This window comes from Centropristis striata, chromosome 8 (assembly GCF_030273125.1).
Source record: "Centropristis striata isolate RG_2023a ecotype Rhode Island chromosome 8, C.striata_1.0, whole genome shotgun sequence".
Classification (NCBI taxonomy): Eukaryota; Metazoa; Chordata; class Actinopteri; order Perciformes; family Serranidae; genus Centropristis; species Centropristis striata.
In genome coordinates this window covers 24201785-24229673 of record NC_081524.1, presented here as the reverse complement: position 1 = coordinate 24229673, position 27889 = coordinate 24201785, and the positions used below count along the sequence as shown (strand labels likewise).

Genomic DNA, 27889 nt, shown 5'->3' with positions numbered 1-27889 from the left:
TAACACTGATGCTTAATATCTTTAGTGTACTTGATGTGCATCATCAGTTCAGTTGTCTGAGAAAACTGAGGAAGAATGGTTTGTAACATCAATAATAATGTAATAAAGCTCTACGGGTAAAGTCAGAGTGAATTGACATTACTCACTCTTTGGATCAGTGGAGGCCGCTGTTTCTCTGAGGAGACAAGGAATAGAAGAACACCTATTACAAATTTATTAACATTTATATCAGCAAGGTTGTGACTGGAAGGTTGCTGGTTCAATCCCCGGATCGGCAGGATAAAACTGGATGGGTAAAATTAAAAGACCAGAACAAGGCCTTAAATCCCAACTAGTCCAGAGGAGATGCTTAGTGGCCAAAAGGTCAGACTGTGGCTTCACTAGGCAGCTTCTGGGTGAATGTGATCTGTATAAATACAATTATATATTTATTTATTTATTTATTTATTAATAAACATGTATACACATATTGATGCAAAATATTTAATTCCAAAATGACCCTCAAATAGCCTTGTTAGTGATATAATAATAATAATATTTAGAACTACTTTAACTAACTAAGAACTAAGATTTTCTAACAATGTACAATTGCTTTTGATGTATTTGTTATTTATATAACAGCTTAATGTTATGCATAATTAAGGGCACAGCTGCTTTGAGTGACAGGTCGGTGCCGTCAGGTGGCGTTTTTCACAAACCATTCTTCAATCGTCTGACACAGCTCACCCCTGTTGCAATAAGAGCTAGGAGGAGTCAGGCACTGCCAAGATGGTGACAGACAAAATTTTACACACCCAGGGGTGACTTCACAGAGGCTACATCCATGTGTTATACAGTTTGTGTGAATTAAACTGTAAAATATATCTGATACATTGTTCCTCCTCAAAAAGTTCTAGTTGGTTTTAAAGAAAAGAAAATAATGAAGATATTATTGATTTTATTTTATTTTTTTTACAATAAATCTACTCAATAATGAAACCAGAAAAATGATAGAGGCTGCATTCAAATCAACATATGTCTGTAGTCAAATTCATTAATGTTGTGTTACATCGCAGACTGCCATTATAAAAGGCATGTGTTACACATTTAAAAGACAAACGTGATCGTGTAATGTAGCAGTTTGTGTTTTCTTTCTCTGACCTTTGAGTCCTGAGCTGGTCTCTGACAGCCTCTCTACCAGATCAGGCCTGTTCATGTCCATGAAAACCTCTTTGGTCACCTCCATCGGCTGCTGGTTCTCCACCATCAGATCCACCAGTGTGTCTGCACGCTTTGCCCTGTACAGTTGTCTCCATGAGAGCCCCTTCTGGAAGTACGTGAACTGCAGCAAATACTTGAATTGCTCAAACTCCTCTTGCCTGAAACCCTTCAGTGCTTTCAAAAGAACATGTTTTACAACTGCCTGAAAAAAATCAAACGATATGATAAGCAAATGTGGCATTTATTAACTGGGATAGGTAACAAATTATTTCCTTGTGTTTTATCAATGTCAGTGTTTAAGTTAAGTGGATGAGATTCATATATCTACAACCACAAAGTATTGTCTGTGTATTCATCTTTTAGCAACATCAATGCATATGATGACTCCTTTCATACTTTCATCACTTTAAACTGATTCATACGACCTTATATAACATGATAAAGACCTGCAACTATTGAATGAAGCTGAGATTTGTTTGACTCACTCTCTCCATCACTGCAGGTCGATGTTCATCCACAGAGGGTTTCTCTGAGGAGAAAAGACATTTAAAATGACTCAGATGGTTTTAATCAGTTACTTAAAAAGCAAATAAAACAAAACAAATTTGGATCAAATTATAAAAACCCTGTGATAGTCTGGCGACCTGTCCAGGGTGTACCCGCTTCTCGCCCAATGTCAACTGGGATCAGCTCCAGCCCCCCGCGACCCGAGTGTGGATAAGTGGTTAAGGATAATGAATGAATGAATGAATGAATTATAAAAGAACTTCACAAACTAAAGCATTCAAACACATTAAACTCATAAAGTGTATAAAATTGAGTATGGATGTTGTTAAATTATTAATTATCAGTAACTGCTTATCCTAAGGTGGTGGGGGGTTGGAGCTTATCCCATCTGTCATTAACTGTTACCTGCATGTCTTTAGACTTTGGGAGTAAGCCGGAGAACCCAGTGAAAACCCTCAGTGACACAGAGAAAACATGCAAACTCATGAAGGGTCCTAGCTGGGTTTGAACCCAGAACTCTCTTGCTGTGAGGCGACAGTGTTAATTATTGATCCGTGCCTGCAGTTTTTTATATTTCACATTGGAAAGAAACGAAGCAAGCAGCACAAGCAGATTTGTTTTCTTTCTCTTACCTTTGAGTCCTGAGCTGGGCTCTGACAGCCTCTGCATCAAATCAATCCTGTTCATTTTCTTTACAACCTCCACGGTTAAGTCAAAAAACTGTTGACCAAAGGTATCCAACATCTGATCGACTAATTCTGCCCTTTCTCTGGTGAGTCTTATCGGTGACATGCGGGATGAAAGATTCTTCCACATGACAGTCTCCTCCAGGATCCACTTGAATTTCTCGAGCTCTTTGTCACTCAAATCATTCAGAGTTTCCAAAAGCAGCTGTTTAACAGCTGACATTGTTGCTACCTGAAATAATCAGTACAATCATAGAACATAAATTTAATTCACCAGGACAATTATAAATCACTCTTTGCATCTTATCAGTGTTGATGTAATGATCTATTTGGTAATAGGTGTTGTATTATGTAACGTCTACGATTCCAAAGATGATTCCCCGTCATTCCTTCAATTTAAAACTGGTTAATTGTTTTTCTTTTAATTCAGTGGTTGCAACTCTTTTCACAAACACTGAAATCAGTCTATAAAATAAACAACATTGAAATGAATCGCAGGCTCAAAGAAAACATTTTCATCATGTCATGTTCTATATTTACTTTGATGCATTGAAGAATGGTTCAATAAATAGGCATTTCTGATGGAAAAACTTTATGGAAGTTCACTTCACTGTTTAAGTAAAAAGTAAGGAGAAACATACATGCTGACATTTCCTCATCTCATCTTTAGTTGTAAAGATATCATATCATTATTGTTTGATGAAATTACTGCATAATAGCTCTGACTGCAACTTCAGTTCAGTCCATGGAAAAAAAAATGTTAATCATGATTTAGATTTGTATCATTATTTAAAATGTTCAAGATAATAATAGCTTTCAATCATTATCTGCTAAATGAAAGGGGTGCTGTGTGAAGACAGAGAAATGTGAAAGTACTCACTCCCTGGATCAGTGCAGGTCGATGTTCATCAGAGTGTTTCTCTGAGGAGAAAAGTGGTTAAAAATCTTTTTAACTCATATCAGTCATTTTTTAAATTATTTTAAAATACACAGAACGACACAAAACCAACTCAGTCTTTTTTGCCCCCTCTCCCATAATATTTTTAACATTTCATATTGGCCAGAAAATTTATTTTTTTAAAACACAATTATGCGTCTTCTTTTCTCTAAATGTTCAATCTTTTCATTATACATAAAGAGAAGAATCATATTACACAGCTTATTAAAAATATAAAACAAGTTAACGACAAGTTTCCTGATTTCAGTGTTTTGTTTTGATTGTCTTACCTTTGGGTGCTGAGCTCCTGTCTGACAACCTCTGCACCAGATCAGTCCTCTTCATCTTCTTTAAAACCTCCTCGGTCGTTTCCACAGACTGTTGTCCGTCAGTCTGCACCAGAAAAAACACTATGTCGTGCCTGTGTTTTATCTTCAGCAGCATCGATGAAGAGATGCGTTTGGTGAAGTCGGTTTCAATCAAAAGGATCAACCTGAAATTCTCGAGCTCATCGTCTGTCAAAGCAGCCAGTGTTTCCAAAAGCAGCTCTATAACAGACGCCATCGTGTCCACCTGGTAGATTGAAGGAAATGTTCATAGAACAAAAGCATAATCTCTCAGCCTTACATCTTCTCTGATCAGCAGCCCAAACAATTAGTTGTTTTTACTTTAGTTTAAAGTCAGACATTTCTTACTTTCTGGATCAGTGCAGGCCAATGTTCATCCACACTGTGTTTCTCTGAAGAGAAAGGAAATACAAATGAACGATTTAATGTCACACTTTATAATCAGACTGTTGAGACTATAAAAAGTCTAATAGTAAGAATTTATTTTAATGAATTGAATGAGCACAGAATTTACTTTAAAACAATAAAAAACAACCTGGTGAACACTGTCTCATTTGCTATTAAACTTTATTAAACATATTCTGAAATGTAAATAAAAACAACAACTACTTTGAGTAAACTATTTTTATTGTTCAAGGAATATTATTTGTTACTTTGTTTTATGTTTATCAGTGATTTAATGAACGAACGAATGATTTAGTTTTCAAAGTGCACCTACCTCTCTCTGCAGTTTTCACACCAAATGCTTCAGCTGATGATCCTGCAGCTGAAACACATTTAATAACAATAGTTATTGTAATAATAAATGCATTGTATGCCATGGAGTCCTAAAAAATGCCTTTAATATTCCTGTCAGGTGTGTGTACTGAAGGCAAGAGGAAACCATGGTTAAAAAGACCAGAGAGGGAATCAATGAGAAATACTGTAATAATCCACCTCATACAAAATATCCTGTCACCATGCATATTTATTAATAATGACATATGAATGTGACAGTTGTCTTCTTGATCTTACCTTCGTGTCCTGAGCTGCTCAGCCTTTGGACCAGATCAGTCCTGTTCATGTTCATGAAAACCTCCTTCACCACCTCCACAGACTGCTGACCGCACACCTCCACCATTAAATCTACCAGATCTTCTACCTCACTTCCACATAACAGTATCCTCTGTGAGAAGAGAGAAATCCTCCTCTGGAAGAACGTGAACTTCAGCAACCACTTGAATGTTTCTAGCTCCTCGTAACTCAAATCATTGAGTGTTTCTGAAAGCAGCTCTTTCACAGCCGCCATTGTTGCCACCTGGAAAAATAAAAGTGCATGTAAATTGAGAAAATGTGAATGTTTTAAGACACGTTTTGCTGATGAACTGATACATTTTCTAATTATCTGTTTCTTAGAGTAGATGATGAGTTTGTTTTCCTTCTACTTATAAATATCTATAACCTGATTAACACCTGATTTAATTATATTAACAGGCTGTAATTCTTTTACTGTGCTGCTCCAAAACTGAGATGAGCAACCTGATCTTAACAAGGTGTTGTGGATGAAATCACTGTAGAAAAAGTTGGCAGGACAATTATATTTTCTCAATTTGTTGTTTATATCTCTGTTTTCACTTCACTGACTGTATGATAATAATATTATTTGTATTTTATCCAATAAATGCTGTACTGTGCATGATCAGATAGATATAACATCACTCACTTTGTGGATCAGTGCAGACAGGTGTTCATCCAAAGAGTGTTTCTCTGATGAGGAAGAAAGAATGATTGACATCAGGCAATAGTCTTTGTCAAAAACACACAATACAAAGAAGTCAACACAAATTTTCACTCAATACACTCACTTATATTGTATATTAATATAATTTTATAATAATATTAGTATGATGTTAAAAGATATATATTAGATGATTTAAAATGCCTCTCTTCTCTACATACACTTATGATACAAATGTTAAGGAACATTTTTTTAATGATTTGTACACGTTTTTATCTTTATTGTCTTACTTTTGGGTCCTGAGCTGCTGTCTGACAACCTCTGCACCAAATCAGTCCTGTTCATCTCCATTAAAACGTTCCTGGTCATCTCCACAGACTGTTGGCCGTAGGTCAGCACCAGTGAAAACACCATGTCCTGCCTGTCTGCTGTCTTTGGCAGTCTCATTGGGATATCTGAAAAATATCTGTTGAAGAGATTTTGATGCTGGAGGACATCCTTGAACCTTTTAAGCTCCCGGTCATTCAATTCTTTCAGTGTTTCCAAAAGCAGCTCAATGACAGACGCCATCGCTTCCACCTGGTAAATACAAAGAAAACGTTCTTGAGGCAAAAGTGCAATTTCACAGCTGGGATAATTACTTTGACTTCATCACATCTCATCAATGTCTGTTTTTTTTTTTTTTTTAAATGTGGATGAATTAAGAGATCATGCATCACATCCCATCAGGGAATTGCACTGATAATATTTATCCAACAAACTGCTTCTACATGTATACATTTCAAAAACAACATCAAAGTTAATCACTTTATCCTCTTTTAAAAGTATTTTATTAAATATTATTATTATTAATATTATACCTATTTTACTGCCTGGGTGTTACTCTTTTGTATACCACAAAAACGGCAATAAGCCTCTTGATTTTTGAACAAGTTACCTCATTTCTTCTGATAAAGAAAAAAGTAAACAAATTAGAAATAAAAGAAAAACACATTGTTTTGTTTTTAAAATGTTCTGAACGTCTCACTCTTTCAAAATAAAATATCAAGAAGAGTATATATATATATATATATATATATATATATATATTTATATAATTTTTTTCCAGAGAAGGAGATATAAGACATGTTAATGATATTATTGGTTCATAACATTGATGCTTAATATCTTTAGTGTACTTGATGTGCATCATCAGTTCAGTTGTCTGAGAAAACTGAGGAAGAATGGTTTGTATCATCAATAATAATGTAATAAAGCTCTACGGGTAAAGTCAGAGTGATGTAACATTACTCACTCTTTGGATCAGTGGAGGCCGCTGTTTCTCTGAGGAGACAAGGAACAGAAGAACACCTATTACACATTTATTAACATTTATATAAGCAAGGTTGTGACTGGAAGGTTGCTGGTTCAATCCCCAGATCGGGGGAATCTGGATATATATATATATATATATATATATATAGATGTATTTGTTATTTATATAACGGCTTTGTTATTTATATAACGGCTTAATGTTATGCATAATAAAGGGCATGGCTGCTTTGAGTGACAGGTCGGTGCCGTCAGGTGGCGTTTTTCACAAACCATTCTTCAATCGTCTGACACAGCTCACCCCTGTTGCACTAAGAGCTAGGAGGAGTCAGGCACTGCCAAGATGGTGACAGACAAAATTTTGTGGACTGATGAGAGTAAAATTGTTCTTTTTGGGTCCAAGGGCCGCAGACAGTTTGTGAGACGAGCCCCAAACTCTGAATTCAAGCCACAGCACACAGTGAAGACAGTGAAGCATGGTGGTGCAGGCATCATGATATGGGCATGTTTCTCCTATTATGGTGTTGGGCCTATTTATCACATAGCAGGGGTCATGGATTAGTTTGCATACCGTATTTTCTCAAATAGTAGCCGGGGCTTCTATTAATAAAACATCAGTTTGGGACATGGCTAATAATAGGGGCAGGCTATTATTTGGAAGAGGCTTTTATAAAAAAGTGTTTTACACAGCGCATTGTAGCCAGTTACACGGATGTCAGCCATATTGGAAGTACTCGGATGTAAACAAACAATGAACAGCACGCTGAATGTTCATTTTAAGCAGGATTTAAAATGTCTAAACTACTAGAAAGCCCAGAAGAACGTGCGTAAATGGCTCGACTTTACAGAGAATGACTAGGACAGCAGGAGAAACAACCATATTTACCTACAGTACTAACTCGTGTGGCCAAACTTCAAAATACAGGTGTTCACCTCCGCAGTTGGAGTTAGGATTTCAGTTTAAAGTTAGGCCTTGTAGAGAGAACTGTTTGGGGTTAAGGTAAACTTGGGGTCATGCTAAGCAACTTAAAGGAGGACTGGTTGGGGTCAGGGGTCAGGTTGGTGCAGGTTAAGGTAAGTGGGACACATATCGACGGGGGAACAGACTTTGACATAACACCGGTAAGACACCCGGCTTATAAAAGAGGCCGGCTTTTATTTACTAAAAATTGTTTTTACATCCGGTTACTAAATGAGGCCGGTCATTAATAGGGGCCCGGCTTTAGATTTAGGAAATACGGTATGTCAAAGTACTTGAAGAGGTCATGTTGCCTTATGCTGAAGAGGACATGCCCTTGAAATGGGTGTTTCAACAAGACAATGACCCCAAACACACTAGTAAACCAGCAAAATCTTGGTTCCAAAACAACAACATTGATGTTATGGAGTGGCCAGCCCAATCCCCGGACCTTAATCCAATTGAGAACTTGTGGGGTGACATCACAAATTGTGTTTCTGAAGCAAAACCAAGAAATGTAAAGAATTGTGGAATGTTGTTAGAGAATCTTAGAGTGGAATAACAGCTGAAAGGTGCCACAAGTAGGTTGACTCCATGCCACACAGATGTGAAGCAGTTATAAAAAACTGGTCATACAACTAAATATTAGTTTAGTGATTCACAGGATTGCTAAATCCTAGAAACAAAAAAGTTTGTACGAAATAGTTTTGGGTTTGTAAAGTCAACGGCAGACACTGCTATTTTTTTTAACACACCCCTTTCCACTAATTGCCCAATTGCACAGCCTAAAGAGCTGCATATCACGAATGCTGGGTCTTGTTGGTTTTCTGAGAATCTACTGCACCTACTGGTACCTTGTTTGCCATGTAGCAATAAAAAATATGCTAAAAACCTGGATTAATCTGGTTAGTCACATTGAACTGCTATTATTTTGAACACTACTGTATACTCTACGTATATACATGATCATGATGCAAAAGATTTCAGCCTTATTAATAATATTTAGAACTACTTTAGGATGTTCAATTGATTTAGATGTATTTGTGATGGCAACATACACAAATATAAAAGAACAGATCTTTTTTTTTTTTTTACCCCAAGCTTAAATATTTAATTTCTACATAATAAAATCGATATTTTCACACATCCCCGTCTTCTCTGCCTTACCTTTGGTTCCTGGGCTGATGTCTGATAATCTCTGCTCCAGATCAGTCTTCTTCATCTTCTTTAAAACCCTTTTGGTCAACTCCACACACTCTGCACTGTTCGTCTCCACCAGCAGCTCCACTATGTCTGCCTTGTTGGCTGCTTTCAGTCGACTTCTTGAGATGGATGGGAAATCTTTCTCATATTCAATGAGTGACTTGAATTCCTCAAGCTCCTCTGAACTCAAATCATTCAAAGTTTCAGTTAGCACCTTCTTGGCCGTCATTGTTTCTACCTGGGAAATAAAAAGAACATTGTGAATCACTGTGTATCTGAGTGGTTCATTATGTATATTTAGATTTGCCTGCAGGTGAAGAGACAAGCGCAGCACATAGTGCTACTATTCTACAGCCCGTGGACGCCCCATCACCTGGTGCCTTTCTTTTATCTCCGTCTGTCTCAGTGCAGAAAGTCTCAGTTAATGGTCGGACTCGGAGAAAATACCGAGGTCCGGACCCCGGTGACCTCAATTTAAAAAAAGTCACGGTATGAAGGATGGCTGGGTAGGGATGGAAAATCAAAGTTGTTTCCCCACTCCACTAAAGGCTCTGATATATTCAACATCGCCAACTCTCAAAATTTAGCTTAAAAACCCAGTTGTTTCACATTCAATAAAAATCTGGACCCAGATAAGAAAACACTTTCACTGGAAAGAATGTTCAGTACACGCTCTACTGAGTAACAATCATACATTCACTCCTTTACTGTCAGATTATACATTTAATCAATGGTACCTTAAAGGCATACAATCCATACAAGATCTGCTTACAGATCAGTTTACAAGATCTTGTCAACATTTCATCATTTACAAGTACAATTTTGCATTCATCGGGCGTTCCCGGTGGCACACCTGGTACAGCGCATACCACAGAGGCCCAGTCCTCATAAGCGGGCGGCCCGGGTTCGAGTCCGGTTCGGAGCCCTTTCCCGCATGTCTTCCCCTCTGTCTCCTTTCACTCGAAATATCTCTACTGTCAATAACGCTATAAAATGCCCAAATTTTGCATTCATAGCAGAGACTTCTTCAAGTATTTACAAGTTCAAAGTTTTGTTGAGAAAACGTTCCCGTCCTTCCCTGATCAGCCCCCCGAGTGCATAAGGAACTCAGTACTCCTACTGGATCCATCAAAGAAAGGGTCTATATCTAAGATTTATAACATTCTGTCACAAATGGACTGCACAGACACACTTGAACATTCAAAAGAAGCTTGGCAGGAGGACCTTGCAGGGGAAATCTCAGAAAACCAATGGACTAAGGCTCAGGACCGTGTGCACTCTTCATCTGTATGTATCAGACATGGACTGGTGCACTTCGAGATCTTACACAGGCTTCATTTATCCAAGTTGAAACTTTCGAGGATGTTCCCTGCTGTAAACCCACTCTGTGATCGCTGTGGACAGGCACCTGCCTCATTGGCACTTATGTTTTGGACCTATCCAAGTATCACCACCTATTGGGTTAAGATATTTCAAAGTTTATCTGAGATTTTCCGGAAACATATTAAACCAGACCTAGTTCTTGCAATGTGTCAGTTGGGGCTGGGTCAGCTGCCATGGAGCTCTCTTTATCAAACAACCAAAAGAATGTGATTTGTTTTGTGATACTGTTAGCGAGAAGAATAATTCTGCTGAACTGGAAACAAAAAAATCCTCCAGTCTACCAAGCTTTAATGAATGATATAATGAAACATTTGCAGTTAGAAAAAATAAAATTCACCCTGAGAGGTAAGATAAATACCTTTTACACAATATCGCCGCCATTGATGGACTATTATACTAAATATAATCCCATGAAAAATTAACAACTGTAAACACTTGACATCCTCCAAGTTGTATTATTACTATTTAAATCTCTTTCTTTTATTTGTAAACCTTATTATTATTGTTTTGATATTTGATTCGACTCCACCTAGGTTTTTTTTATTGCTTTTATTTTTCTTCTATCATTCTGTCCTTTCGTGTTGATTTCAAGCATAAATTAATATGCATCTTCTTTATTTTTGTATGTGAACGAAAGAAAAAAACGCAATAAAGAGAAGTTGGAAAAAAAAAGTCACGGTTTGACGGATTTTAAACGTCTTCAAATGTGAGTAAACGTTAACATTGTGTTGAGAGTAACTTCCCGGAGCTGCTGTCTCTGAAGGCATGAGGAAGCAGAACCGGTAACGTGAAATGTTGAGTAAAAACTACGTTTTGTGAACAACTCGGAGCTTCATTGTTAGAGCTGAAATAAATCCGCGCATTCGTGTTTAATAGCTGCTGTTCATCAAGTTTTTTAACGGACATTAACGCTGATATTATATATATTTTATACAGCCTATGGTTGACCGCTTAACAGTCAGAAACGGAACCAAACTCACCAGGCGTTTCTTTCTCTCTGTGTCCGTCTGCTTTTTGTTATCAACATCTGTGAACTTTTGAAAACAGGGGAGGTTTTAAATCCAGCCACATTTCTGCCTTTGGCTCGTTCAGCACCCTGAAAATACGAGTTGAGTCCTCCAGTGTGTTCAAGTCGAGTTCAGTTTACAGTAAGTGGACCCACAATCTTTACTCATCTAACAACGCCCACTTTACTGACCGTTGACCAGTGGCGGTTCTACACAGGGGCCTACAGGGGCCACTGCCCCTGCCAAGAAGCCCTTGGCCCCTGCTGTGGCAGGTGTCAAATTAATATTTAAATGATCAATTTATAACGATGAACGACGGAACAATTCTCACCTTTTTTTTGTTTTTTTGTTTTTTTTGAATTGTGCAATAAAAGCTTGTGTATAGAAAAGAAGATCATTCTCACTGGACTGCACTTTCAAAATAAAAAAATTAATTGTGCACTAAAATGAGAAATGTCATTGTCGTGCAAAAATAATTATTGTTGGTAAGTCTCATTGTTTCAATCAGTGTATTTGTATCTTCCAAATATACTTAAATGAGATTTTTAAATGAGCTAAAATAAAGGTTTTGAATGCCTAAATATCATCTCTGCCGTTTTTTTAATGTGCCCCTCTGATTAAACACTGGCCCCTGCTTGGCCCCCACAGTAAAACTGGTCTAGAACCGCCACTGCTGTTGACTGACAAGCCAATAGTCTGAGTCTGCAGACCCGGAGACTGCAGATTCAGACCTGCAGTTCTGTAAAACTGCAACTAAATCAGCATCTCACCCAAACACCATTTTTTAAAAATAAGTTACACTTGTATTACAATTCAGAATTTAAAAATTTACTTCACCCGATTAGAAATACTAAGATTTAATTAATGAGGAAGCATGAAGCTCCTAACTAAAGAATTTCCCTCCAGAAATCAGTCTGATTCTGATGAAGCTATAAGTCTCTCTTCTAACAAGTTTTGAAGGTTTATTTACACTATAAATTCTAACAGTTTAAAGGGTTAGTAGACCCCAATACTAAACAGTTGGAATGGTGGTTACACCAAAATACTAACAAATGATTAAAGCGTTGTTGTTTTCTTTACGTTTAATCGTGTTTTCTTTAAGTTTAATCACACTCAAATGTGTATTTTTTTAACCATTTATATAATCTACACGTTTGATCAACTATTTCAGTTCTTATTTCTTAATATTCATCAGAGCACAAAACTTGCACTGCATTGTTTAAACCCACTACAACATAAAATAGGAAATGTCTGGTCTTGGGTGTCCAGTCCTCACTTTTGTTGTGGGAATTTGAAACACAGGCTGTGAAATACTGAAATGGTTTAACATGTTTTATTGAATGAACAAACCAATGAATAAATGAAAATTATTTGAACACAACACACATACACACACACATAAAAAAACAAAAAATAAAAACAAAACACACACAAACACACACACATATATATATATATATATATATATATATATATATATATATATATATATATATATATATATATATATATATTGCGTGTGCAGTTTTTTACCCAGCTACGTCATCAGGAAAAGCTGTAGAGAAAAAAAGAAATCAAACACATCATAAAATTGGAAATAGAAACACTTAAAAAATTGAATTGCTTATCACAGTCTACACTGAAATGCTGAAGATTCTGAGGAGCATGCCTTTCAGATTATTGTACTAAAGATTTTAAACATATCACAGAAAAACATACATTTCGCTAGCTACTTCATGTCAACAAAAAACTTTGATAATATTAAACAAGTTTGTAATGCTTCCAATGAAATTGGGGCACTGTCGCAAAATAAAAGTAGTCGAGAATTGCAGGCCCAGATCTGCAGGTCTGAATCTGCAGTCTTCGGGTCTGACAAGCAGCAGCGCACCCCAACCTAAGAACAGCGCCGGGTGTTTGACATAGCGGCGAAACGGTGGTATTGCATTTTACATGTAACATAACGCAATGCCTCTTTCTGGGACCAGAAAACGTAATTACTGATAGCCACCAGCGCTAAAATAAGGAGTTTGAGCTGCTTTATTTAAGGGTGTTTATTTAAGACTCGTCCAAATTGTGAACAATAGATTCAAACATTAAATCTTCTTCAGTGTCTGTTTTTGCCATGCTGTAAATAGCAACAAAGACTGACAAGAACATTTTTCATAAACAAAAAAAAAACATTTAAAATGAAAATCCTACTAGATCTTTGCATTACACCATTATTCTTGCTTCATGTATTGTTTTTTAGGCCACTTCATTTGAGTCAAAGACTAAGAACAAGAAATAATAATAATCAGAGAAATGTATTATACATTTTGAAAGAGAGAACATTTTTGAATGACCCTCAAACGGTAAAAAGTTCACAGCTGCTTTTAAATTCAAAGGATACAGCATATTCAAATGCAACATAGATGTTCTTGTCTTGCATCTTTCAACAACAAGACAATTCAAAGTGCTTGATGTAAGACAAAAGAGGTCAAAACAATGAAATATAAAATAGACATTTTAATTTAAATCACATTTCATAAAAATAGAATAAACATCGGACTTAAAACAAAACATCGATACATTGTATGTCATTCATATTAAAAAAATCTTTCTTTATAAAAATTATTTGAACCTTAAAAATTGAAGGGAAACAGGCATCATAAAAACAAAACATTTTGATGCCGTCAGAAACACCATGTTTCATAAATACTTACAATAACTTTACACCTCTGTTTGAAGTTTGAATGAAAATAATTTTTAAAAACTCGCAGTGTCTTTACATGATTGAAGAACATTTTAAAGTATTGTTGCCAAAAGATAAAAACCTGAATCCAGCCACAGTTTTTGGTTTGTATCATAGTTTATCAGTTCAAGTTGAGGATGATTTTCAACCAGCATGTGTTGTGTTGTGCTGTGCTGTGTCAGCGAGATGTTCACTTAGTGGATCCTTGCAGAAGAGTGTTCATTCACAGATTTTCTCTGAGGACAAAGGACATATAAAAAAATCGGTGACATCACATCATCATCCCTTGCTTTAAAGACAATACTCCAAAGCTTAATTGAAAAGAAATGTGAGGTCAATAGTCATGCTTGTTAATTGATAAACATGATAACATGATAAACAGGTATAATGTTCATCCATTTTAGTTCAGCATGAAATTTGCTTTAGCATCAAACACAAAGTACAGCTGAGGTTGATGGGAATGTGTATAGTTTCAACTAAATGACTGGACAAATTTACATTTTGACCAGATGGCACCTTAGAAAAAGTTGAGGGATCAGCAAAGTGATCGCAATACAGCATGAACGTCTTCTTCAAAAGTTATGGACTGTGGAATGGAGAAAAAAAGGATGTTTTGCAAAATCAATAAAACAAAAACAGTTCATCCTCTAGTGCAAATGGACGTTTGTGTAAAATCTGAAGAAAGATGTGGTGTTCATGAGAATGGGACAGATTTGAGATGTGACCATGATCTTTGACCACCAAAATCCAATCAGTTAATCCCTGTATCCAAGTCAACGTCATGATGGCACAAGAGGAGAAGGCAGAGGATCACCAAAATATTATATTTTAATAAATAATAATATATCTTTTTCTCATTATATTTCATCCTCTGGAAACCAGATTTTTTAATACAAAACGTGGACACCTGGAGCCATTAACAGCCTACTACTGGTGTAGTGCCAGAATGATGTTTATGTTGCATGTTACTAGGGCCTCGGGGCAATCGCACCGAGCACTGGTCCCATACAGCAATAGCTGTAGGGACCAGTTATACTGTGGATTTTTTCTTCTTCCTCTTCCGGACGCAATTTCGTCCCGCTACTAGTCCTACAACTTGAAGAGTTAGAGGACAAATTATACATCAAAACGTGCGGTTTGATCGGGATCGGTGTGCTATTAAAAAACTGCCCAAAATTTTGCATTGAAATGAATGGGACGGCCGACAAAAAATGAGCGAAAAAGAACAATAATTGGAGATTTTTAAACATCTACTCCTCCGGCATAATTTCACCTAGAGACTCCATTTAAACTTTAAACAGTAGACACAAGTCTTGTGTATTGGTGTATTAATCCACGTTTTGATAGGTCATATAGTTTTTTATCAATCCCTGTTCAATGACCATGATCATTTTTGGAGAAATTCTGAGATTATAATGGGTGTGTATTGCACGGAATGTTTGTGTCACAGTGTGTGACATCATCGCCGGAGTGTAGAGGGAGAGAAAAAATTGACAAAAAATAAATTTGAAAACTGCGCTCCAGGCCGCAAATTCCACTCTACAGAAATAATTTATACATAGAAATGTACACTCCTCACACATGCATACACATGCTTCAAACACGCACGCACGCACACACACACACACACACACACATTTTGAGGTTAAAGGGCATAGTTTGAAATCTCTGAAGAATCTCATCATAGTGTACACACACCGGCAGTAGCCCCCGTGGCCCTTTCAAAATTTCCCCAGAGGAAATTTTCTAGTTATAGCTTAATGTTCAGAATGTGTTTGGAGAATGAGAATGTATTTACAGTTCTGCTGAAAAGTCTGAGTGAGATCTGCAAATTGTGTTTTACCATGTGAAATGGTTAAAGGTATTGTCTCAAAGTTTTCTGCAAGCAGACTTTAAGGGTGCAAGTCCTCACTCAGTCTGTCAATAACTCCACAGCCACCTGATGAGCTCCGGTTCCTGTAGTCTGTCAAAGTTCTCATTTTACAGGTTCTCCAACATGTCTGCTAAATACTTTTTTATGGTTTTGGGAGCCATTTCTCACCAAGATATCCCAGACTGCCGTGTCCTTTTTCGCCAGATCAGATCAAGGAAAAATGTTTCCTCGTAAAAAAATACAAATAAAATAAAGATTGCCGCCGGAAATGTTATGCTCAATACAGATACACACACACACACACACACACACACACACACACACACACACGTATTATCTACATGAATTGTTCAGTCTATAAAATGTTTATTTTTATGTGAAAAAATAGCATTTACAATTTCTCAGAGCCCACACTGATGACATTAATTATCTTGTTTCATCTGACTGACAGACCAAAAATGAAAAAAGATAAACTAAAATAAATGAAATAAAGCAGCAAATAAAACACACTGCATTTTAAAAGTTAAGACTCAGAGAAGCCAAAACAATTAAATAAATTAATTCATTATGCTAATTAATACATTGTCAAATGGCACTTTATCTTTTGTGCATTTCATCTGAAATATGTTTTATCAGGAAACCAACAGTTAACTTAAAACAACAAACAACCTCTTCGGTTTGTGTAAATATTACCTTTTCTTGTGGAATCAGCATGATTTTCTATTGTGTTTTGAAACAGCACTTTTTCTTCAGCATCAGAATCTTTCAACATATTTGACATAAATGAACGGTCCAACCTACAGGTATAGTTAAAACTCATGGATTTAGATAAAATCCCAACGTTAAAAATAAGACTCATTCTATTTATTTTTTGTTGGGTAAAAACATTACGTGTCTGGTGAGAAAGTTCAATTATTAAATGATTGTCCAATTAAAATGTGCTAATCCAGGATTCAACCCATACATGAAAAATCCTCTCATTAAAAATGTATCTCCCCATTCTATATGAATTTAAATTAATTTAACTGTCAAATTAGGGGGAAGTAGCTCTGTTTGAACATAAATGGAAAAAAGCTAATTTTTCTTTTTTAGAAAACTCAATGGAATCATAAAATGTACATCATTTTTTTTGGAGGTAGGCTGTAATCTAAATTGTTACCTTCACATTTAGATCAAACATAGTGTAAAAACTGGAGTTATAGTGCATTCTTTTGTAGACTAATGGAATATGTATGTGGGGAGCAAGATGTGAACTTACGGAATAAGGGATAAGGGGCTTTAAGTTATCTTTTAATTCCAGCGACACAGATTGGATTCCAGCCCTGGCTCAGCAGGGACAACTCACAGTGCTTTAGTTTACGTCCCATACAAGACATCTCACACCTTTAACAATAGAATAGGTATCCAAAAATAAAATTAAAATAAAGTTACCCCTTTCCTTAAAAAAATCACATCTTGTTCCCCAGTGCCAGTATCTACTATGTACTACATAATGATACAATATAAAAAAAATAAGTTTATATATATGCATACATATATTTTTACATACATATATATATATATATGTATGTAAAAATATATGTATGTATATATATATGTGTGTGTGTGTGTGTGTGTGTGTGTGTATGTATATATATATATATATATATATATATATATATGTATATATAGGAAGAATGACACCATAACTGCAGAGCAATTGTAATAACAATTGTCTGTTATGTATAGCGTAACCAAAAAAGATTCCACTACATTATTCACTTCTCAAGCTCCTGAATGAGAAGTGGCTCATTTTTCACAAGGATTTTGTAGACGATGTCCTTGCAGGTTTCACCAGCTTTCAGGGGACCAGAGTAAAGTGCCCTCATCTTGTCCTCATCTGTACATTTCGCACAGATTTCTGCATAAACCCCTTGTTGGATGACTTTTTTGTCGAGGAGATCATCCAAAATGGCTGCAAGGTTGCTCACTCTCTCGATCAGTTTCACTCGATGTTTATCCACAAAGTGCTCCCCTGAGGCTTAAGGGGGAGAAAAGTAAAGTGACTTCATAATATCCGGTTTCTTTAAAAACAAAAACACCATAAACAGCTGTCAAGCTCAAATGGTTTGTTGCTGTTTGAATTGGACCGTTAATTTAAAACTCAATTGGCTTAATCTCAAGGTACACAACCCTGATTCCCAAAACGTTGGGATGTTGTCTAAAACATTAAACTTTTGTTAACACTGGGAGACAGGGCTAATGTGCTGCATTCATGTTGTTTCAGAATAGTCGGAAAAATGTTTTCCTCATCATCCCGATCATCTCACTGAAAAGTTTATCTTGAAAAATCTAGCAACCAATTGCCTTCTAAAGGGTAAGTAAACATAGTATAATCAGTATATAATATATATTAGTCTTTAGTGATCTTTACTTCAACAGTTCTGTTTGTTAAAGCAACTGAACAAATATTTTTTTTTTTTTATTAATTTTGTAAAAAAAATTCTGCTTAAAATAGCAAGTGAAATTGACTTGTTCTGTCTAAGTTAATCATATTTCTCTCCTTTTACCCCTATTTGTAAAAGCATGGCTTTAAATTTTTTTTATTTTTTTGTGCGTCTGTCTCAGAGCAGACTGAGTTTTTACACTTTGAAAAAAGAAATAACATTTCTGCTGAAAATAAATAATTTGAAATGTCTTACCTTTTACAGGGCCTGTGCTTTGGTATTCTTCTGTCAAAAAAAAGAGACAAGAAAATATGAATGTAGCTCATTTACTGCCTTTATCCAACAGTAGACATTTGCTTCACCGGCGATGGATAATCAGTTCATTAAATTAAATTAAATTTACCTTTTAGAATTTTCTCAGTCCATACAGGATGCTCATTTTCCCGTTTCAGCTGGAGCACAAGGTCTTTGTCTGGATTCTCAATAAACAATTTGTAGAAGTTGGGCTCCATGCTTTGATATATGAGCTGTAATGACTGAAAAGGAATAAAAATATGAATGAGGGGAAGAAGTTAGACCCTGATTGAGAGTGTGCCAAAAAAAATTATTTTCTTCTTCAAGTTTCAAATAAGTTTAAGAAAGTTGTGGCAATATTATTACTTATACTCCAGAATAAAATAAACATTTCAGGCTCAAAAGGGGATAATGATTTCAGATGGATTTTAATATATTTTTTATTGCCTGTAGCCACAAACGATTTTAGGATCTCATAATTATAGTTGCTGGACCGGGTATTTTAGAGGAAGAAGATAATAACGCTAATTTCTGAATCACAGTTAAATCTTCAAATTTCAATTCTAAACATACATCAGAAGCCATTTCTTTGCCATCCAAATGTGCTGTAAGGATGAGCCAATCATTCATCTTCAGAGGCTTCTTTGGATGTTGCAATGGGATTTCTTCATAGCCAAAGGAGTTTTTCTTCTTGTCCAATTCCTTCAAAATAAAATAAAATAGTTGTCTGTGTTGTTCATTCATCAAATTATTTGTGTGGCCATTCTGTGTCTGATTATGATCGGTGTTGGTGACAGTAAAATATGAAATAACCTCTTTCAGAGCAGGGTCAGGTGGGATCAGGTAAACATGGAGTTTGAGGAATGGTCTGTTGGTCTTGTGTACGAACACCCTGCAGTCTATTTCCACTGACCAGCCACGTTTCACCAGGACCATTTTCAGAGAGAAAGTTGGCTCACACAGCTTGACATGGAACGATGTGACCTCAGACACTTTTTCCACAGTAACTCCACAGTCATCTATGTGCAGGACTGCAAACTTGTCTAATATTGTAGGGTTGTCGTCTGTAAAATGATACATTTATTTTTATTTTTCAGCACACAAAATTAGTAGAAGGATCACACCAGGTTTTGTACACATGCAACTAGAAATAAAAAATTCAATTTCATTTTCTTTTCTTCATGTTGACTTACCGATGCAGATCCAGTGAGGCAGGAACACAACATCTAACTTCCCAGCAATGACCTTGATGTCCATAAGGGGCCCTGCAGGCATGTACTGTATGCTTTCAATCTTCTCCATGTGATACTTCGAAGAGCAAAACTGGTACTTCAAGCTGACCTTTTCCTTACAGACCCAGCGCAAGCCAGAGACGCTGCATTCAAAGTTTCCTGCTTCAGACTGTAGGCTAAAACATGAATGAAAAAAGAGAGTTTGCAGATATTCACATGAAGGGACAGAACAGAGTGAATGTAAACTTAGAATGTATCTGTTTTGATTTTATTTAGTGCAAAATGTGGCATTAACACTTAAATTTGCAAATCTCAAGAACTAAGCTGAATGTTTTCTATAGTTCCAGTTTGCTGTAAAGAAGTATTTAGGACGTTATTTTTACCTGTAAGTTGGAGTCTCGTCTGTACTTTTCACTTCAGGGTCAAGTTTAGTCCAGTCACTGGAGACCTGCTGCAGAGGACAACCATTTTTACATAATAATGTTTTAGAACATCACATAAATTAACAAATTAATGAATGTAAGAGATTACCGTCATGCTGCCACAACCCTCAAGCTCCAAGCTTCCTGAAGGCCCTTGTGGAGAAACATATGAATTTGTTTTAAATGATGTCATGTTTGTTTTGCTGCTTTAGCACCACATGCTACATTGCGCTGCTATAATATGAGAGCCATATGATGCACAAAACAAACAACTCAGTTATCACAGAGTACAGAGTAGCTACATGTAGCTGTTTGAGTAACGATGCCAGGAAACAAAAAAATGATACAATAAAAATACAGTATGGAAGCCAACATCAACACACAAGTAAAGTAATGTGTGTTGATGTTGGAGTCCTGTCCTTTGTTGGAACGGCAACAGATTCAACAAAAGATGGAGAAATTAAAAACTTATCGATACTGTAACAACATATGAAAGTCTTTATATTGGAATAATAACGTTGGGGTTTTCATACCTTCAGATCCTTCATCCTTCATTTCAGAGAACCTCTGCACCAGATCTCTCCTGTTCATCTTCTCTAAAACCTCCCTGGTCACCTCCACAGACTGCTGGCCGTAGGTCTCCACCATCAGCTCTGCTAGGCCAACTCTCCCTGCTGTCTTCGTTCGGTGCCTTGGGATTCTTGGGTATTCTTTTTTTATTTCAGTGTCCTGCAGGAGCCTCTTGAATTCCATAAGGTCCTGGGACTTCAAATCCTCCAGTGTTTCCAAAATCTACATTTTAAGTGATATCATAGTTACTTTCCTGATGGATTCAAAGTAATCAAAGGGCATTTATGTAAAACCTCTTTACTGTCAGCATAAACTATAACGATTAAATGAAATCTGTGTTGTGTGAAGTTTGTGTGAGGTCACATTACTCACTTTCTGGAGCAGTATAGACTGATGTTTCTCTGAGGAGAAAGAAAACAGGCAGTGACTGAATGATTCAAAATCAGACTATAAGCAACGTGAGTCGGATTAAGCTCCTTTTGAATAAAATCTATTATGAAGGATTAATTGCAAAATATTGCAAAAATCTGCTTAAACATCAGAAAAGTCAATCAGAGAGAGAGAGAGGTTGATTCCTGCTATCATTAACACCCATTAAATCTAAATGAGTCCAATGCAAAAGTTCTGCTACAAATATTCTAGTTGTTTTAAAATATATATTTTAATTGTGTCAAATGATACATGTCAGTGTGTCAAAGAGGCGATTATTAAGGTGATATTAATTCAGTTTAGAGATTAAAGTATTTGGCCCTGCAAAAACCGCAGTACCACAACTGGCCACTTGAGGCAGGCTCCTCCTCATAAAAAAGCTTAAAGCCTGGCTGAAAAAACAGGTTTTGGTCAATGAATGGATTGAATCTTTATACAGATCAACTGTTTAGATGATACAACGGCTTAACGTTACGCATAATAAAGGACATGGCTGCTTTGAGTGACAGGTCGGTGCCGTCAGGTGGCGTTTTTCACAAACCAGTCTTCAATCGATGTGACACAGCTCACCCCTGTTGCACTAAGAGCTAGGAGGAGTCAGGCACTGCCAAGATGGTGACAGACAAAATTTTACACACCCAGGGATTGGGGCTAGACGATATATCGATTATCGATTAATTTTTAACTGTTTTTAACTTAAATTATTATTGCTGAACTGGTCCTTATTGGCCCTTACACACAGGCTATTTTTATTTGAGATTTTTTTTTATTTAAATGTGCACTTTATGGAGCTTTGATTTTAAACAAGGCTACTCCTGTTGTTATACAGTATTTATGTTCACTTAAACGGTTTCAATAAAACTACTTGTGACATCATCATAGTCATATTTGGCTTTGACTGAACATTTGCTCTCACTTTGCAATAAAAATATCGGGATATAGATCGCATATCGATATTCAGCCTAAATATATTGGGATTTGACTTTTGGTCCATATCGCCCAGCCCTAGCAGGGGTGACTTCACAGAGGCTACTTCCATGTATCTGTGTGTATTAAACTGCAACTTATATTTTGTTCCTTCTAAAAAAGTTTCAATTGCTTTTAAAGAAAATAAAAACTAAAGAACTTATTGCTGCAAAAACTACACTAAAATCTACTAAATAGTGAAATCAAGAAAATCATAGAGACTGCATTCAAATAAATATGAGTCTGTAGTCAAATTCATTAATGTGGTATGTTGCATTACGGGCTATTATGAATTATAAAAGGCATGTATTACACATTTAAAAGACAAACGTGATCGTGTAATGTAGCAGTTTGTGTTTTCTTTCTCTGACCTTTGAGTCCTGAGCTGGTCTCTGACAGCCTCTCTACCAGATCAGGCCTTTTCATGTCCATGAAAACCTCTTTGGTCACCTCCATCGGCTGCTGGTTCTCCACCATCAGACGCACCAGTTCACCTCTACTATTTGTCCGGTCCAGTTGTCCCCATGAGATGCGTGGAAGCCCCTTCTGGAAGTACGTGAACTGCAGCAAATACTTGAATTTCTCAAACTCCTCTTGCTTCAAACCCTTCAGTGCTTTCAAAAGAACATGTTTTACAGCTGCCTGAAAAAAATCAAACGATATGATAAGCAAATGTGTCATTTATTAACTGGGATAGGTAACAAATTATTTTCTTGTGTTTTATCAATGTCAATGCTTTAGTCAAGTGGATGAGATTCATTGTTTTTTACAAGATCATCAAGACAATGATACACTTGGTAATATCTGTTGTAGTACTGGTGTTTACCTCATTTTATCTACAAACACAAAGTATTGTCTGTGTATTCATCTTTTAGCAACATCAATGCATATGATGACTCCTTTCATACTTTCATCACTTTAAACCGATTCATATGACCTTATATAACATGATAAAGACCTGCAACTATTGAATGAAGCTGAGATTTGTTTGACTCACTCTCTTCAACACTGCAGGTCGATGTTCATCCACAGAGGGTTTCTCTGAGGAGAAAAGACATTTAAAGTGACTCAGATGGTTCTAATCTAATTCAACAAAGAGAGTGAATTTGACTTTAATGAGGTTCAGTTACTTAAAAAGCAAGTAAAACAAAACAAATTTGGATCAAATTATAAAAACCCTGTGATAGTCTGGCGACCTGTCCAGGGTGTACCCGCCTTTCGCCCAATGTCAGCTGGGATCAGCTCCAGCCTCCCACGACCCGAGTGTGGATAAGCGGTTCAGGATAATGAATGAATGAATAAATGAATTATAAAAAAAAAACTTCACAAACTAAAGCATTCAAACACAATAAACTCATAAAGTGTATAAAATTGAGTGTGAATGTTAATTCTGTCATTATCAGTAACCGCTTATCCTAAGGTGGTGGGGGGTTGGAGCTTATCCCATCTGTCATTAACTGTTACCTGCATGTCTTTAGACCTTGGGAGTAAGCCGGAGAACCTGGTGAAAACCCTCAGTGACACAGAGAAAACATGCAAACTACTAGCTGGGTTTGAACCCAGAACTCTCTTGCTGTGAGGCGACAGTGTTAATTATTGATCCGTGCCTGCAGTTTTTTATATTTCACATTGGAAAGAAACGAAGCAAGCAGCACAAGCAGATTTGTTTTCTTTCTCTTACCTTTGAGTCCTGAGCTGGGCTCTGACAGCCTCTGCATCAAATCAATCCTGTTCATTTTCTTTACAACCTCCACGGTTAAGTCAAAAGACTGTTGACCAAAGGTATCCAACATCTGATCAACTAATTCTGCCCTTTCTCCGGTGAGTCTTATCGGTGACATGTGGGATAAAAGATTCTTCAACATGACAGTCTCCTCCAGGATCCACTTGAATTTCTTGAGCTGTTTGTCACTCAAATCATTCAGAGTTTCCAAAAGCAGCTGTTTAACAGCTGACATTGTTGCTACCTGAAATAATCAGTACAATCATAGGACATAAATTTAATTCACCAGGACAATTATAAATCACTCTTTTTATCTTATCAGTGTTGATGTAGACGTTATATTTCCACTGGATCACAAAGCTAACGATCTATTTGGTAATAGGTGTTGTATTATCTAACGTCTACGATTCCAAAGATGATTCGGTGTCATTCCTTCAATTTAAAACTGGTTAATTGTTTTTCTTTTAATTCAGTGGTTGCAACTATTTTCACAAACACTGAAATCAGTCTGTAAAATAAACAACATTGAAATGAATCGTAGGCTCAAAGAAAACATTTTCATCATGTCATGTTCTATATTTACTTTGATGCATTGAAGAATGGTTCAATAAATAGGCATTTCTGATGGAAAAACTTTATGGAAGCTCACTTCACTGTTTAAGTAAAAAGTAAGGAGAAACATACATGCTGACATTTCCTCATCTTATCCTTACTGGTAAAGATATCATATCATTATTGTTTGATTAAATTACTGCATAAGAGCTCTGACTGCAACTTCAGTTCAGTCCATGGAAAAAAAAATGTTAATCATGATTTAGATTTGTATCATTATTTAAAATGTTCAAGATAATAATAGCTTTCAATCATTATCTGCTAAATGAAAGGGGTGCTGTATGAAGACAGAGAAATGTGAAAGTACTCACTCCCTGGATCAGTGCAGGTCGATGTTCATCAGAGTGTTTCTCTGAGGAGAAAAGTGGTTAAAAATCTTTTTAACTCATATCAGTCATTTTTAAAATTATTTTAAAATACACAGAACGACACAAAACCAACTCAGTCTTTTTTGCCCCCTCTCCCATAATATTTTTAACATTTCATATTGGCCAGAATATTTTTTTTTTTTTTTACACACAATTATGCGTCTTCTTTTCTCTAAATGTTAAATCTTTTCATTATACATAAAGAGAAGAATCATATTACACAGCTTATAAAACATATATGACAAATTAATGACAAATTTCCTGATTTTAGTGTTTTGTACCTTACCTTTGGGTGCTGAGCTCCTGTCTGACAACCTCTGCACCAGATCAGTCCTCTTCATCTTCTTTAAAACCTCCTCGGTCGTCTCCACAGACTGTTGTCCGTCAGTCTGCACCAGTAAAAACACTATGTCCTGCCTGTGTTTTATCTCTGACAGCATCACTGAACTGGATGAGATGCGTTCGGTGAAGTCGGTTTCACGCAAAAGGATCAACTTGAAATTCTCGAGCTCATCGTCTGTCAAAGCAGCCAGTGTTTCCAAAAGCAGCTCTATAACAGACGCCATCGTGTCCACCTGGTAAATTTAAGGAAATATTCATAGAACAAAAGCATAATCTCTCAGCCTTACATCTTCTCTGATCAGCAGCCCAAACAATTAGTTGTTTTTACTTTAGTTTAAAGTCAGACATTTCTTACTTTCTGGATCAGTGCAGGCCAATGTTCATCCACACTGTGTTTCTCTGAAGAGAAAGGAAATACAAATGAACGATTTAATGTCACACTTTATAATCAGACTGTTGAGACTATAAAAAGTCTAATAGTAAGAATTTATTTTACTGAATTGAATGAACACAGAATTTACTTTAAAACAATAAAAAACAACCTGGTGAACACTGTCTTATTTGCCATTTCACTTTATTAAACATATTCTGAAATGTAAATAAAAACAACAACTACTTTGAGTAAACTATTCTTCATTGTTCAAGGAATAGTATTCGTTACTTTGTTTTATGTTTATCAGTGATTTAATGAACGAATTAATGATTTAGTTTTCATAGTGGACCTACCTCTCTCTGCAGTTTTCACACCAAATGCTTCAGCTGATGATCCTGCAGCTGCAACACATTTAATAACAATAGTTATTGTGATAATAAATGCATTGTATGCCATGGAGTCCTGGAAAAAATGCCTTTAATATTCCTGTCAGGTGTGTGTACTGAAGGCAAGAGGAAACCATGGTGAAAAAGACCAGAGAGGGAATCAATGAGAAAACACTGTAATAATCCATCTCATACAAAATATCCTGTCACCATGCATATTTATTAATAATGACATATGAATGTGACAGTTGTCTTCTTGATCTTACCTTCGTGTCCTGAGTTGGTCTCTGGCAGCCTTTGGACCAGATCAGTCCTGTTCATGTTCATGAAAACCTCCTTCACCACCTCCACAGACTGCTGACCGCACACCTCCACCATTAAATCTACCAGATCTTCTACCTCACTTTCACATGACAGTTTCCTCTGTGAGAAGAGAGGAAGGCTCCTCTGGAAGAACATGAACTGCAGCAACCACTTGAATGCCTTGAATGTTTCTAGCTCCTCGTAACTCAAATCATTGAGTGTTTCTGAAAGTAGCCCTTTCACAGCCACCATTGTTGCAACCTGGAAAAATAAAAGTGCTTGTAAATTGAGAAAATTTGAATGTTTTAAGATACGTTTTGCTGACAAACTGATACATTTTGTAATTATCTGTTTGTTAAAGCAGATGATGATTTTCTTTTCATTCTACTTATCAATATCTGTAGAGGCAGTGATTTGTTTTCTCACTTGTCACCTGGGGTAGTGGGTGTGGTTGTGTATGTGTGTGTGGGCGGAGTGTCTGTCTGTGTGTGGTTGAATGATTGCTGGATGAATATCACTTGCACCTGCCTTTGGATCCTTTTGTTTGGTACAGAGAGAGGGTGAGATAGGGTGCCGATACTTCTGTTGACCGTAAAAGGCTCATAGTCTAGTCCATGTAGTCCTGCAAATTCATTCATTACCATTAACCGCAATCGGGTCGCGGGGGGCGAGAGGCGGGGTACACCCTGGACAGGTCGCCAGACTATCGCAGGGCTAACACATAGAGACAGACAATCACACTCTCAGTGGGCAATTTAGAGTCACCAATTAAACCTAAGTGCATGTTTTTGGACTGTGGGAGGAAGCCGGAGAACCCGGTGAGAACCCACGCTGACACGGGGAGAACATGCAAACTCCACACAGAAGAGCCGCAGGCGGGAGGCAAACCGACGACCCTCTTGCTGTGAGGCGAGAGCGCTAACCACTACACCACCGTGTAGCCCCCATCTGCTTATCTGTATGTTTATTTTACTGAAATGGTAAAATAAATCCCTCAAACTGCAGTAATGACTTCATGTTGCATCCTTGGACTCAGCATGTCAGACAGAGCCCCTGCTTTCTCCTCTCAGTGACTAATTTGTTTTTTTGATAGTCACACAACAATATCTATAACCTGATTAATACGTGATTTAATTGTCTAAACAGGCTGTAACTTTTATTGTGCTGCTCAAAAGCTGAGATGAGCAACCTGATCTTAACAAGGTGTTGTGGATGAAGTCACTGTAGAAAAAGTTGGCAGGAAAATTATATTTTCTCAATTTCATGTTTAGAATGTTGTTTATATCTCATTGATTTCACTTCACTGACTGTATGATAATAATATTACTTGTATTTTATCCAATAAATGCTGTACTGTGCATGATCAGATAGATATAACATCACTCACTTTGTGGATCAGTGCAGACAGGTGTTCATCCAAAGAGTGTTTCTCTGATGAGGAAGAAAGAATGATTGACATCAGGCAATACGTCTTTGTCAAAAACACACAATACAAAGAAGTCAACACAAATTTACACTCAAACAATTGAATATATCAGGCACTTCTCCCTCTCTCCTGAAATATATATTTTTTTATATATTTA

The 27889-nt window shown here is 36.6% G+C and overlaps 2 protein-coding genes across 2 annotated transcripts in view; both read right to left on the bottom strand.

Annotated features, from left to right (window-relative positions):
* The window catches only part of LOC131976736 (uncharacterized), a 54706-nt gene that overhangs the window by 7841 nt on the left and 18976 nt on the right, over positions 1-27889 (bottom strand). Inside the window, exons 5-25 of the mRNA XM_059339890.1 lie at positions 27694-27737; positions 26270-26567; positions 25971-26018; positions 25600-25643; positions 25189-25477; positions 24846-24886; positions 23881-24166; positions 23197-23240; positions 22571-22841; positions 6689-6717; positions 5685-5973; positions 5380-5423; positions 4692-4974; positions 4396-4443; positions 4026-4069; positions 3621-3903; positions 3274-3314; positions 2340-2625; positions 1686-1729; positions 1141-1402; positions 147-175 (exon numbers count right to left, since the gene is read on the bottom strand). Of these exons, the coding sequence (XP_059195873.1) occupies positions 147-175; positions 1141-1402; positions 1686-1729; positions 2340-2625; positions 3274-3314; positions 3621-3903; positions 4026-4069; positions 4396-4443; positions 4692-4974; positions 5380-5423; positions 5685-5973; positions 6689-6717; positions 22571-22841; positions 23197-23240; positions 23881-24166; positions 24846-24886; positions 25189-25477; positions 25600-25643; positions 25971-26018; positions 26270-26567; positions 27694-27737 (3047 nt within the window). The remainder of the gene's footprint in view (positions 1-146; positions 176-1140; positions 1403-1685; positions 1730-2339; positions 2626-3273; positions 3315-3620; positions 3904-4025; positions 4070-4395; positions 4444-4691; positions 4975-5379; positions 5424-5684; positions 5974-6688; positions 6718-22570; positions 22842-23196; positions 23241-23880; positions 24167-24845; positions 24887-25188; positions 25478-25599; positions 25644-25970; positions 26019-26269; positions 26568-27693; positions 27738-27889) is intronic.
* Positions 17515-19712, bottom strand: LOC131975960 (NACHT, LRR and PYD domains-containing protein 1b allele 2-like). The gene is made up of 5 exons (XM_059338803.1): positions 19394-19712; positions 19154-19282; positions 18690-18822; positions 18542-18571; positions 17515-17880 (listed from the first exon to the last, which is right to left on the bottom strand). The coding sequence occupies exons 1-5, from the start codon at positions 19658-19660 to the stop codon at positions 17618-17620; spliced, it is 822 nt and encodes a 273-aa protein (XP_059194786.1). The 5' UTR covers positions 19661-19712; the 3' UTR covers positions 17515-17617.

Coding starts and splice junctions, on each gene's coding strand:
- LOC131975960 (XM_059338803.1), bottom strand. CDS start 19,660: ATGTATCATTTTACAGACGACAACCCTACAATATTAGACAAGTTTGCA. Junction 19,283..19,393: donor CTGACCCTGCTCTGAAAGAG/GTTATTTCATAT, acceptor TTTATTTTGAAG/GAATTGGACAAGAAGAAAAA. Junction 17,881..18,541: donor AAGCACAGGCCCTGTAAAAG/GTAAGACATTTC, acceptor CTCCCCCTTAAG/CCTCAGGGGAGCACTTTGTG.